Raw genomic sequence first — 13244 nt, 5'->3', positions numbered from 1 at the left:
AGTGGAAAATCCTTTTGGTAACTATGGTTAAGTTAATTAAACAAGGAGGCCCTTACACAGAGGTGCGTCTAACGCCAGGGGGGTTTCTGGAAACAACCCAAAATCTGAGCCGGTCAGTGCCACAGAGGTACCAAATTAAAATGGTAAAGACAACTCATCACAGTGAACTAGGCTTTCGACCATAGACTATCAACAAGTTCCTTGCTGGAGTGCCTGACTGGTTCCTGTCGGTAGAGCGTGTGACTCTTGATCTCAGAGTTCCGAGTTCCAGCCCCACGGCAGGCATATGGCCTGCCTAAAATCAATAAACTATCTTAAAAAACAAAACAAAAATAAACTACCCAAAATTTCCTTGCTTTGCTTCCACCTTTTCTCTGTAAAAGCCTCCCCCTGAATTGATTTTTCCTCAAATAAACTTTTAAAATATTTATTTAATATGCCTCAGTTTATCTTTTAACAATTCTGGTATCAGAAGAGAGAACCAAGGAAGGAGACCCAACCACCCACCCTGCTACAGCCCCCCAGCCCCCGCCCTGACTCCACGAGCAAGGGGCATGGGCACCTGCCTAGCGCATGGAGCTTAAGGCTTTCTCGCTTCCTCTGCAAGTCATAGACAAGTCCCTTTGGGTCCTAGCTCCACTGCTTTGGTATTCCAAACTGTCAGACTTCATTGAAGCATTTCTTTTTAGGGACTGGGTCCAGAAACCGACTGCGTTCAACTTAAACACCGGCCTGGGCCTGGGGAAGGATTAGGTCCGGTTTAAACTGGGCTGGGTCCAGTGTGAGGCCTCAGCTGAATAAAAAAATGTGTTCAAGCTGAACAAGCATATTAGCCTTACCAAAGGTAATTGTGAATGCCAGTGGCCACAGTGGAGAATTTGTAATTTAGGTGAATGTAAATTACATAAATTGCATTTATGCGGTTCTCTTGAGAAAAAAGGGTCTTAGCCAAACACTCACTATAAAAGGTGGGGGGAAATCATTTTTCCTCCACTGCAATTTCTGATGACCAGCAGGAGACCTCCTGGGACACCCCACTCACTCCAGAGCCTACAGACAGGATCCTGGGAAAACGCAGAAGCCAGCAAAGGGTGAGAATTCCTACCAGAGTTAGCTTTCCTAGATCTCTGTCTGTGGTGCCCATTTGAGAGAGGATGGTGAACTTCATGCTGTCCTTTCCTGTCCGAATTCAGGTTGACAGGAGGAAAACATTTGTGAGAATTAGATCTTTGAATTGTGGCTCGTGAATTTCTGTTTGGGTACCTGCTAGGTATGGAGACAGATAATGCTTTTCCCTTTGTCTCATTCTGTGTCCTGAGAACTCGGCTTGGCTTTTCTGCCTGTTGTTGGGATGCACAGGTTATTAGTTCTTGCAAGTGCAGGTTGGAGAGCCTAAAACTATGGCTGCTAGAAATATGGGTTGCACCCCATATGCGGCTCGTTTCCTGCCAGCCATGCCCAGCTGTCGGGGTTTGTCCTTAGTCTTCCTTTGGGTTCTCTTTGGGAGTAACTCAGGGTGTCAGGAGATAACATCTCTTGTCCCCTCCTTGGGAGCACCTCTTCTGTCCATGGTTAAGTCATAAAGGGTTTGTTAGTTTGGGTTTTGAGTCATCTGACAGTGATACCTCTGGCTTAAAAGAAAAATAAAAATATTTACTGTTTGCCCAGCTAAAAAGTATTAATAAGATACTCGAAAGGATTTTTAGTGAGCTCTGCAGTCAGAAGTTGGCCAGATTGGAAGCTAATATTCAGAGCCTGATAGGAACTTTAAAAAAAAAAAAAAAAAAAAAGCTTTTTCCCTAAAATGAAACTATGTAACCAAAAGGGAAAGAAAACCATTCCCAAGCCACTATGAAAGGATTTACTAAATCATAAAGGCACACAGCTCTAAATCTAAAGCGTAAGAATCTTTTAATTTCCATTTTAGTTGAAATCCCCCTAATGGGGGAGCTTGGGTGGCTCAGTCAATTAAGTGTCTCCCTTTGGCTTGGTCATGATCCTGGGGTCCTGGGACTGAGCCCACGTATTGCATAGGGCTCCCCGCTGAGCATCTCCTGTGTCCCCTGCGTCTCCCTCTCCCTCTGCTGCTCCTTCTGCTTGTGCGGCTCTCTCTCTCTCTCTGTCAAATAAATAAATAATATCTTTTTTAAAAATACTAATAATAAACGAAGCAGCAAATTGAAGATCATGTAGATGGATGGGAGGGTCAGTCACCCTCTTGCTCATTCAGGTTGCAACCCAGTTCTTTGAGAAATTAAAAACAACTGTACTGTCCTGACAAATCTCGTTTTTCAAGACCAGAAATGTGGCTCTACAAACAGTTCAAATCCATTACACCATCACCAAACCTCTCCTGCTCATCTCAAAAAGCTGCTATAAAACATCTGGATTTAGGGAATAAAAGTCCTTTTTGACAGAATTTATATCTTCTCCCTGTGCCTTTGAGATGTAAATGTTCTACTTTTGATCTCTAGGTATCCAGAGCCATTTCTTTGAAATGGGGACTTCAGGGAGGTAATTCTTATCTGAAGGGACAGAAAAACTGCTGCTAGGGGTGGGGATGCTGCTTGGAAACTAGGAGAAGGTTATTCTAAGTTAAGTTAAACGATGGTTATTCATGGAATATCTACATCATTTCCAAATAAGATAAAATACTAGAATATCAGTTATTGAACACAAGTTTAATTACTTTCGGCTTTTTTTTTTAAAGATTTTATTTATTTACTTGACAGAGATCACAAGTAGGCAGAGAGGCAGGCAGAGAGAGAGGGGAAAGCAGGTCCCCTGCTGAGCAGAGAGCCCGATGCAGGGCTCCATCCCAGGACCCTGGGATCATGACCCAAGCTGAAGGCAGAGGCTTTATCACACTGAGCCACCTAGGCTCCCCATACTTTCGGCTTTTTATACAGAGGAACTAAGGATGTTTGAGTCTATTGGGAGGTATGTTTTGTGCCAGACTGAAGAATTTGCTGTGAGGAGAGATACACTACTAGAAATGATGAAATGTATTTATAAATCTGCCAGTCCCCAGAATGCTAGTCCACTATTACACTATACAGGATAACAGTCTATTATTGCTTACTTCCCTGTTTTCATAAGAAAGTAAGGATTCTGTGCAAGCTGGTGCAGCCACTCTGGAAACAGTATGGCGTTTCCTCAAAAAGTTGAAAATAGAGCTCCCCTACGATCCAGGAATCGTACTGCTGGGTATTTACCCGAAAGATACAAATGAAGTGATCTGAAGAGGAAGGTGCACCTGAATGTTTATAGCAGCAATGTCCACAATAGCGAAACCATGGAAAGAACCTAGATGTCCATCAACAGATAAATGGGTAAAGAAGATGTGGTGTATATATACAATGTAATACTATGCAGCCATCAAAAGAAATGAAATCTTGCCATTTGCAACGATGTGGATGGAACTAGAGGGTATTATGCTGAGTGAAATAAGTCAATCAGAGAAAGACAATTACCATATGATCTCCCTGATATGAGGACTCTGTGAGAAACAAGACAGAAGATCATAGGGGAAGGGAGAGAAAAACGAAACGATGAAACCAGAGAGGGAGACAAACCATAAGAGATTCTCAGTCTCAGGAAACAAACTGAGGGCTGCTGGAGGGGAGGGGATGTGAGAGAGAGGGTAGGTGGGTGATGGACATTGGGGAAGGTATATGCTATGGTGAGTGCTGTGAATTGTGAATGACTCATGATTCACAGACCTGTACCCAAGAAACAATTCATTATATGTTAAGAAAAAGAAAAAAATAAGGATTCTAAGGGTTAAGAATTCTAATTAATATATGTAATTAGAACTACTTAGAAATAGTAAGGGTGCAAGAAAACAATTGTGTATGAAAAGTAAGGAAGGAAAGTAGAATGTGGTTTTTATTTTTATGTTTAAATTTTTTGTAATTACTTGAATAATCTCTACACCCAACATGGGGGCTCAAACTCACACCCCCAAGGTCAAGGGTTGCATGCTCCACTGAGCCAGCCAGCTTCCCCGTATAAATTTTAATATACCTTAGTTTATTGTTTAACACTATGCTGGAGGCAGAGGGTAGGGCCTCAGAACTTTGATCCTGGTGCTGTTCCTCTGTGGGCTCTTCAGGATATACTTATTTTACAACTCTCCCAGAGCTGGGAGATGTGTTTCCTTGCTACAAGTGGCATTCTTCAGTAGGTTCTGCCTATCTGTGTGACCTTTTGTGTATTAACTAATTTTACTTAGTAATCTGGAGTTGAAGCCCCATTTTAATTCCTTTTTTTAAATTCTCAATTACCTTAATTCCAAGCCCCTCCTGTGGAACATATGTACTTGCAGTTTTTTTTTTTTTTTTTTTTTTTTGACAGAGAGAGATCACAAGTAGGCAGAGAGGCAGGCAGAGAGAGAGGAGGAAGCAGGCTCCCTGCTGAGCAGAGAGCCTGATGCGGGACTCGATCCCAAGACCCTGGGATCATGACCTGAGCCGAAGGCAGCGGCTTAACTCACTGAGCCACCCAGGCGCCCTGTACTTGGCAGTTTTAATGAAGCCTTTCTTCTTGCATTTTGGAAACAGTTACGTTTCCTCAAAAATGATGGGGATAATTCGCTTTCTTATCCCATTTCCTTCCTCTGTCCCACCCTCCACTTCAAAAAATAAAATATAATAAAAAAGGCAACAGGAAATTGCCTTTCATCTCCCCAGCACCAGCTTTCTAGGTTTTGAACCAGAGTGTGTTTTTCTTGTTTTATCTGGAAAACCTGCATGTATTTATGCTTCCTCTCTTATAAAAAAAAAACAAGGGGTTTCTCAGGCTCTTAAAACCAAACTCTGTAATACTTTCTGATGAAAGTGCTGGCAGGAGCAGAGCTTCGTGGTTTGGGAAGATGCCTTGCGTTTGGGGTGGAAAAACTTATGTATTTGCGAGGTGCTGGTGCCAAGGATCCAGCTGACCGACTTTCAGCACAGGGCGAAAGCCTAAAGAGGGAAGGTGAAGGCTTTCAGACAGTTATTTGTGGTTACTAACAATGTTCCTAATTGTTAGTGTGTTGTACTTACATACTAACAAGAATTTTCAAGGAAACATCTGTGGGACTAATTTTGCGGGGGGTGGTCTGGGGAGCACTTGTTGCTCTTTTAAAGTGGGGCACTCTATAGTCCTGATAGCGGGATGAGCTGAGTGTAGGCTTTATATGGATAGAGAGTTCTGATGCTGAGGGCGGGAGGGAGGTCAGGTTCAAAGTGTGTGGGAACAGGCAGTCACTCACAGAGGCTGGGAGGGATGCAGGGTCCTCCATTGAACTGCTCGGAGAACCTGGGGCATACAGGGAGTTTTCAAGTGTGGTGGGAAACGCAGAGTTGGTTAGAATCTCAGCTTTGCTGATTTTTTAAGCCTGCGGACTCCAGACGGGTTACCCTGAGTCTGTTTTCAGATCTGTGAGATGTAGCTAAAACTACTTTGCAAGTTTTTTGGCGAGGACTAACAATATAGAGAGATGGAACAGAACTGGTAGGAGATCTCTGTATATGCACACACAATCCTACTTTGGCGGCATCAGATCACATACAGTCCCACTTTAGCCGCAGCTCTGTACAGACCCAAAAATCAGCAGTCTCCAACCCTGAGCTCTTTGCAGCGCTCTTTTCATCAATAAATATGGGGGCACTCTGCCCCACCTTGAAGGTTGTTATGAAGAATAAAGGAGGAACTATGTTCGTTTATTTGTTTCATTCAATAAAGTTGCCTTCTGTGTGTCAGGCACTGTGCTAGACAGAGGGGCTATGTGCGGGCAGAGGGTGGTCTGAGATGTGGCATAAGGGTTGGCCAGGGGCCGGATCTTGCAGCGCCTGGGAGACCATGTAACAGTTTCAGATTTTGTTCTACAGGCAATGGGAGGTGTAGCACTGTGTCTGCTACAAAGTGAGCACCTGATACATGTTTCTTTCTGAGCATTCCCACCAGCATGTGCAGTTAGAAATTCAAGTTCAGCATATCTAAAATCAAACCCAGCCCTTTTTGCTCTCTGACCCGTCCCTCAGAGTTGACTGCTTCTTTCCAAGGCACCTAGTTCTTCCTATCTCTAGATTAGACAATGCAGTTATCTTCCTCTGTTCTCTTTTCCTTTCTGATTTTTTTTTTTTAAGATTTTATTTATTTATTTGACAGACAGGGATCACAAGTAGGCAGAGAGGCAGGCAGAGAGGGAGGGGAGGAAGCAGGCTCCCTGCAGAGAAGAGAGCCCAATGCGGGGCTCGATCCCAGGACCTTGAGATCATGACCTGAGCTGAAGGCAGAGACTTAATCCACTGAGCCACCCAGGCACCCCATCTGCCAATTTTTTTAAAATTGTCTCTCATGTTTGATCCTGAGCTAAGGACTTTATCTTGCTGAGCCTATTTCTTCCTCTGAAATGGGGGCCATAGCTTGTAAGAGGATTAAATGAGCTAATTGCATGTAAATTGTTTAGCATGTGTCTAGCGTGTAGCGAATCTAAAGATCGGCTCCTATCACTCAAGGTTATAAACTGGAAATAAATACTAAGAGCAAGTTTTTCTGCTTGAAAAGAAGTGAGTTTGGTCTACCTCATCAGATTCATCTTTTTTTTTTTTTTAAAGATTTTATTTATTTATTTGACAGAAATCACAAGTAGGCAGAGAGGCAGGCAGAGAGAGAGAGGGAAGCAGGCTCCCTGCTGAGCAGAGAGCCCGATGCGGGACTCGATCCCAGGACCCTGGGATCATGACCTGAGCTGAAGGCAGTGGCTTAACCCACTGAGCCACCCAGGCGCCCCATCAGATTCATCTTTAAGCTCAGATTAGAAGCTTATTTATTCTGAACTCCATTCGGTTAACAGAATAAGGCCCAGGATTCTTAAAAAGTAGATATTTAAGTTCCTTCCCTACCTCCCAGCTTTTTCACCTCCTACCTTAGGACCAAACTAAAGCATACAGTATTACATAAATAGTCCTCCCGGTCTATCACTGGTGTTTGCTATTGCCACTCCCTCTGCCTGGGAAGGCCTAGGTCTTTCCATAAATCTCTCTCCTATTAGTTATATATTCTTCTATTTGGCAAGTATTCAGTGCCTACTGTGTCCTGGTACTAAGTACTTGGAATACACTGACTAAGACAATGCCCCTACCCTCAAAAGTTATGCAGAGGCAGGCCAGACAAATACAATGTAACATATAAACAATTTTTAATATATAAAACAAACATGTACTACATGTCAAGTATCGGTGAAGACAACCTATGTGCACATCCCTTCTATCAAAGTACGAACTCAAAGGCTAGAACCAGGTCTTAATGCAAAATCTTTGTATCCTCTTTAATATCTTGTATTTGGAGGTGCTTGATATTTTGGAATAAATAATATTCTGGAGATTTTTTTATACTGTCAAATACTAAATTGCTAAAGAGTAACAGGACTGCATTTAAATTCAACAAAATGAGGTCATCTGTGCCTACCTGTGCTTCATTCTGCTGTTGAGAACTATAAAGGTTAAAGAAAAGATAATGTTGTCTTCTACGTTCAGGCGTTAGTTTTTTCTCGCCAAACATGCCTATTTTATAATGGTCTAGTGTTCAAAGTATAAGCTCAGAGTTGGGAGTCTTTTTTTTTTTTTAAAGATTTTATTTACTTATTTGAGAGTGCAAGAGAGAGGGAGAACATGAGCAGGGTGGGGGGCAGAGGAGAGAGGGAGCAGCAGACTCCCCAACGAGCAGAAAGCCCGATGTGGGACTTGATCCCAGGACTCTGGGATCATGGTATGAGCCCAAGGCGCACACTTAACTGTCTGAGCTGCCCAGGCGTCCCCGAGTTACTAAGCAAATCCCTTAGCCTTAGTTAGACAAAGGCAAAATGGGGCAGCTAAGAGTTCATATAGGGTTATCAGTGAGAATTACATGAATTTGTGGTATCTAATAGGTATTTAATGATAATAGCTGTTATGGGGTGGGAATAGGCTTAATTAGTTTTCAGTATCTATGGACACTTGTGTGAGACTGTCTGTAGTTCAGGAAGCTTCTGAGAGAGAAGAGATGGACTTGGAGCAAAGATTTTTAAAAAATTATAATTTGGTAATCCAAAAAAATGAACATTTGCTAAGCATTTAAACAATCCAGAAAAGAGCCAAGCTTTCCTCTGACCAGATTTATTGAATGTAAGAAAATTCTATGTACAAAGTGACTGGGACCTGCTGCTTCAAAACATGATCCTTTCTTACTAATATTTGGATAAGTCAGTCCATTGAGTGTCCAAAAGAAGCTTACTCTAAAATTAAGAGAAAAGTGCCCAATGCACACGAAATAAATGGCCTGACTATTGGGACTGGTGTAGTTGTCTAAGATAATTTACACAGGCGGGATCGAGCCGCGACGACAGGCTGCTGGAGAACCGCCATGAGCCATCAGGAGGCCATCTTGTGCACTGCCACCGTGATGCCGTCGTGTTTCTGGATCATAATGTTCCTGAAAGGAAAAGATATTCCATAAAATGTTACAAGTGGGAGTCTGCTGAAGATTAAAGACACTGTTTGGTTTAGGATACAACTAAAAAAATATTATTTATCATTTCTTTAAGGTACGAAAGCAATATATGAATATAAGAAAACATTTGGGAAATACAGAAAAGTATAAAATATACAAATGAATCTATAATCCTACAGCTTAGAGACAGGCACTACTGTGTTTTGTTAGCTGCGTGTATACCATCTATGCATTTGTCTGCTCTTTTTACAAAACTGATCACACTGTGTAGTTCCATACTCTGCTTTCATCACTTACTATTACTCTGAGGATGCTCACCTGGAACAGCTTTAGTATTTCTATTACTATGGAAGTGGTTTCTGTTCCTTGATTGGTCTTTGCCTATGCTATTTATTACTTCCTTTTTCTTGACAGTCAGGACAATTCGTACTCTTCATTTAAATGTCACTGTGGTCTGAAAGCACGTTAAGCTTTGGAGATCAGTCTATTTTGTGGCCCAAAGAGTGAAGAGCCTCCCTCAAGTTCTTTGAATGCAAATCGCTAATAACACAGGGCAGGCCCTACTCAACCTTCCCAGTGACTTTTCTGATTAAAAAGGAAAGAATCTGTCAAGATGTACTCACCCATTATCTGATTCTAGACATACCACAGGGATATCAGTGGGGTCTGAGGTCAGCTTAGCTGCTTGCTGGGCTAGAACAGATATCACCCCGGCATGCTCATCTGACAGGGTCCCACGGCCTGGAAGACAGAGATGTAATCATGTCAATGAGTACACAGCTATAGTAGAATCTCTCACTGATTTATTTACAAAAAGAAGGCTCAGTTCATGGTCTTTTAGGTTAGGTACTGACAGGAAATGATTTTGTCCTGATATTCAGCTGGTTACATCAACAAGAAAGCTAAACAACACTTCTTAAATCAATAAAGTGCCAGGAGACACTCGATTTCCAATCACTCTCATCACCATCTCTGGACACCTTCTCGCACCTATAAGGAAGCTATAATTCAAGTCAGTCTGAAAGCCATTAATGCCTTTTACAGGAAGCTTCGTGAAACCAACAAGACACTCAAAGGTGAAGTTGACAAAAAACAGTAAAGGCAAGATACTTGTTGAAACGAATAATTTCTTCATGGGGAATCTGATTTTCTTTTAGCGAGCTCAACCTCAAAGGATACAAAAGTCTTTACTCAGGAGTTCAGTTGCAAGATCACCTTGGTTGACAGTACATGTGAATATTCTGTGCGCAGTTATTTCGACCTGAATAAGCTGGCTGTTTTCAAATACAAACTTAACTGGCTTTTTGTTAAAATTTGTTTTCACCTGTAGATAATCGGGTGTCCGATACAAAAGGTAATTACTAAGTTTACACTTCCACATACAAAGGCAGCACAAGCTCGCCTGCCTGGAACTATAGTGGATAACAGACATACCAGTGTGGCAGAGCTGGTGGATTTTCTATGGTTACAGAAAACACTAACTGGACAGACGGTGCAGTCTTTTGGGTCCTGAAGGTCTTGGAGGAACTAATTTCATTTTAGATTTCCACACCTGAATTTCAGGCTTTCCATCAACCAGCACCTCAAGTAAATCTGCCTTTTTTCTCCCAACTAGATTTGTGTAAAATCTGAGTGACACAGATCCTCTTTCAGTTACCCTCCCAGCAGAAATTCAGAGCTTTAAAAATTCCTGCAGTAAAGTAAGGAATTTAATTGAGTAAGGAGGGAGGAGTCCTTGGTTTACGAGTTGGGACATGAATTAGCTGAACACTTTAGTTACTTACCTTTCAGGATTTATCTCCTCATCTGTAACTCTTACCATTTATTGAGCATCACGTCTGGGTTCTGTGTTGAGTGTTTCACACACATTATATAATCTTACAACACCGTGACTAAGAGGTTTTTGAGCGAGACTGAAATCCTAGCTCAACCCTAGCTCTGTGACCTGGGGCGAGTTACTCAACCTCAATTTCTTAATCTGCCTCACAGGGCTGCTGCAAGGATTAAATGACTTAGTTTGGGGAAAGCACTTAGAATGGTGACTGGCACATAGCAGGTGCTCAATAAATGCAATTCTATAATTACTGCCATTATTAAACCACAACCCAGTACAGAGATCCTGGGTTGGCAAAGCCTTGGCAGCTCATGTCCTTTCCACCCATCTCAGCCAACTGCCCTAGACCTTTGCTGCCCAATGCCCCCTCACTGGCCAAGGCCTGCCTGCTCAGCACCATCCTGTGCCCCACGGAGGCCCAGATGAGGGCTGCACCTGTGCAGGCGGCCTCGATGCACATGTAGGGTCCAGGCAGTTCTGCAGACCAGCTGCCAATATCCTGATGTGCCTCCTCTGATGTGAGAGGGAATCAAAGACCATGTTCTTTATAAAAACAAACAAACCAAAGTCTTTAAACTCAATGAAAAAATCGACCCAGAAAAGCTCTAGGTAAATTCCCATTTGATGAAAAGAACAAACAATTTAGACCATGTAGACCAAGTGGAGATTATCGTGGCCATGAAGGAGGACTTTGGGTTTCACATTCTTGAGACAGATGTGGAGAAGTTATTGTGCCCCCAAGAAATTGTATATTATACTGCAGATAAGAAGTATGTACATGAATAAAATATCAGACCCCTTTCTCCAATTAGAGAAGACAAGGAAGATACTGGTGAGTGTCTGGAAGTGACATTATCACTGACTTTGAAAGAGTAATTCTGTTTAGACTTGTATTTAAACGAAGAGTTTTTACCTTTGAAGAGAAATCTATACAACCAACCAATTAGCCAACCAACAAAAACAACCCAGCAGAGAAACTGAGGCTCAGAATTTTTGGTCCAAGGTCACACTATTAGCAATGGAAGAGCAGGGGGCTGACCCCATGCGTTCAACTCTGAAGCTCTCATTTTTACTGCCTACTCTCTTACTCAGGTGTATTCAGACTACAAAACAGCACTGTCCATCTTCCTGGGTTATTGTGAAAATCAGAGATAAAGCACACAAAACCCTAGCAGTCTGCACCCATTCTCAACCAATGGTACCTGATGTCATTATCCGAGGTCCTTGCTAGACCCAATTTAAAATAATTCAAATACTATTTTAGTAGAAACAATTTCTAGTGCAAGAACTGCAAGGACCACTTCTACCTTCATAAATACCAACTTAAAAGTTTCAATTTTCTAATCCCATTTGGAGATAAACTCTACTCTCACCAACGAACCCAGAAAGCGGCAGGATAACAGGAGGTATAAAAACTAGAGATCAGCACACTAGGCTCCTAGTCAATATCAAATGATATGCAGTCCACCAGAGTAGATGGTGACATACTTACAGCCCAGATTAAGTCCTTGTGAATCTGTGCACAGGACTCCAACAATGGATGGATTCTTCATTCTAATTCCAGGTGCACCAGAGGAATGAAGCAGATGATGTCAGAAAATGAATTTAAATAATTGTAACACACACGTACAGGTTTTTCTATGTACCAGGCACTGTTGCGCTTTAAACCACTGCTTATTTATTACGCTGAGAAAAATTAAACTACAATGAACTAATTTAAATTTAATAGTTAAACCAATGTACGGGTGATGGGAGAAAAGATTATGTCAGGTACTGCTGAGCTTCCGAGAGCCGCAAACACGACAATTTATCAGTATTTTGTCGCCGTTGTTCAAAATGACGAAAAAACACTGGTTGCCTCCAGGAGGGGAAGTGGGAGAAACTGAGCGGCGCTGGTGGGAGGGAGCGGTTTCGCGGTGCGCCTTCTTGTACTTTCAATTTTACACCTTACGTGGATATTACTTGTTCGAAAAATTGAGAGGTCTTTCCTCAAGCACCAAGTAACTGGTTACACACGCGAGGAAAGATTTGTGTTTATGTTCACGTTGCAGGGTTCGCTTTGCACACCTGGTACAACCTTCCCCCAAACGAACCCATTTCCTAAAACTACTGAGGAATGACCCTGCCATACAGACAACTGCAACACGACGGGCGGTTTTGGCCTTGGGCTGCGGAGACTAGCTCCCGGAGGGAGGGTGCGGAGCCCCGGCGGGACTGCGGGATTTTAATTCCGGGTCACCCCCTCCACCCCGCGGCCGCGGGCCAGGGCTCGCCGCGTCACCCTCTCCCTTACTCCCAGGCCCGAGGGTCGCGCGGCGTCCCCGACACGCCCGGCCGGCAATCTCAGCGCGCGCCCCGTGTCCCGCTCAAGTCCCCCCGCCGTGCTACTCACGTATCCTCCAAGTGCTGCTCCAAGGTGGCCTCCATGCCGCCAGCCCGGCCCGGGATCCCGCAACTCAACACCTCCTGCTCCGCCCCAGGCCCGGGGCGCGTCTTGCTCACGTGACCCGGGCCGGGCGCAGCCGGGGACGGCGCCTCCGAAGGGACAAACTTCTCCGAGCGACCTCCGCGCTGTGTTTGGGAAAGTTGGTTCCGCCTCCGCCACCCAGATCCGCAACCGGGTGGCGCAGGCGCGAGTAATTCCCGCACGGGAAGAGGTATGTGGCCGGGCAGCAGAGCCTCGCTTCCGGCCTGGCACTGTGTCTCGGCGATGTCGACCTTTGCATTCCCGTTCAACCGACTCCGAAACCTTCAGGCCAGATCTTGTTTGCGTTTTGCAAAACCGGGCGGGTCAGACAGGGTGAGATCCAGGCGGTGCGGCAGGGGCAGAGAGAGACGCAAGACGCTGGTGCGCGGCTGCACAGGCGTGTAGGGGAGGTGACGTGCGCGTGGGGGCTAGAAGACCACCTGCAACTCCGTGAAAACCCCAAGCTAG

General features: G+C 43.8%; 1 protein-coding gene across 1 annotated transcript; it reads right to left on the bottom strand.

The window, feature by feature from the left end:
- Nucleotides 1–8120: 8120 nt before the first annotated feature.
- Nucleotides 8121–12834, bottom strand: LAMTOR5 (late endosomal/lysosomal adaptor, MAPK and MTOR activator 5). The gene is made up of 4 exons (XM_032302415.1): nucleotides 12702–12834; nucleotides 11802–11863; nucleotides 9099–9216; nucleotides 8121–8457 (listed from the first exon to the last, which is right to left on the bottom strand). Exons 1-4 carry the CDS (start codon nucleotides 12734–12736, stop codon nucleotides 8397–8399), a joined length of 276 nt encoding a protein of 91 aa, XP_032158306.1. The 5' UTR covers nucleotides 12737–12834; the 3' UTR covers nucleotides 8121–8396.
- Between the last annotated feature and the right edge of the window lie 410 nt (nucleotides 12835–13244).

The sequence above is a fragment of the Mustela erminea genome, chromosome 10 (genome assembly GCF_009829155.1).
Source record: "Mustela erminea isolate mMusErm1 chromosome 10, mMusErm1.Pri, whole genome shotgun sequence".
NCBI lineage: Eukaryota > Metazoa > Chordata > Mammalia > Carnivora > Mustelidae > Mustela > Mustela erminea.
Note: the sequence above shows the minus strand (reverse complement) of the source record. Positions and strands in the feature narration are given on the sequence as shown.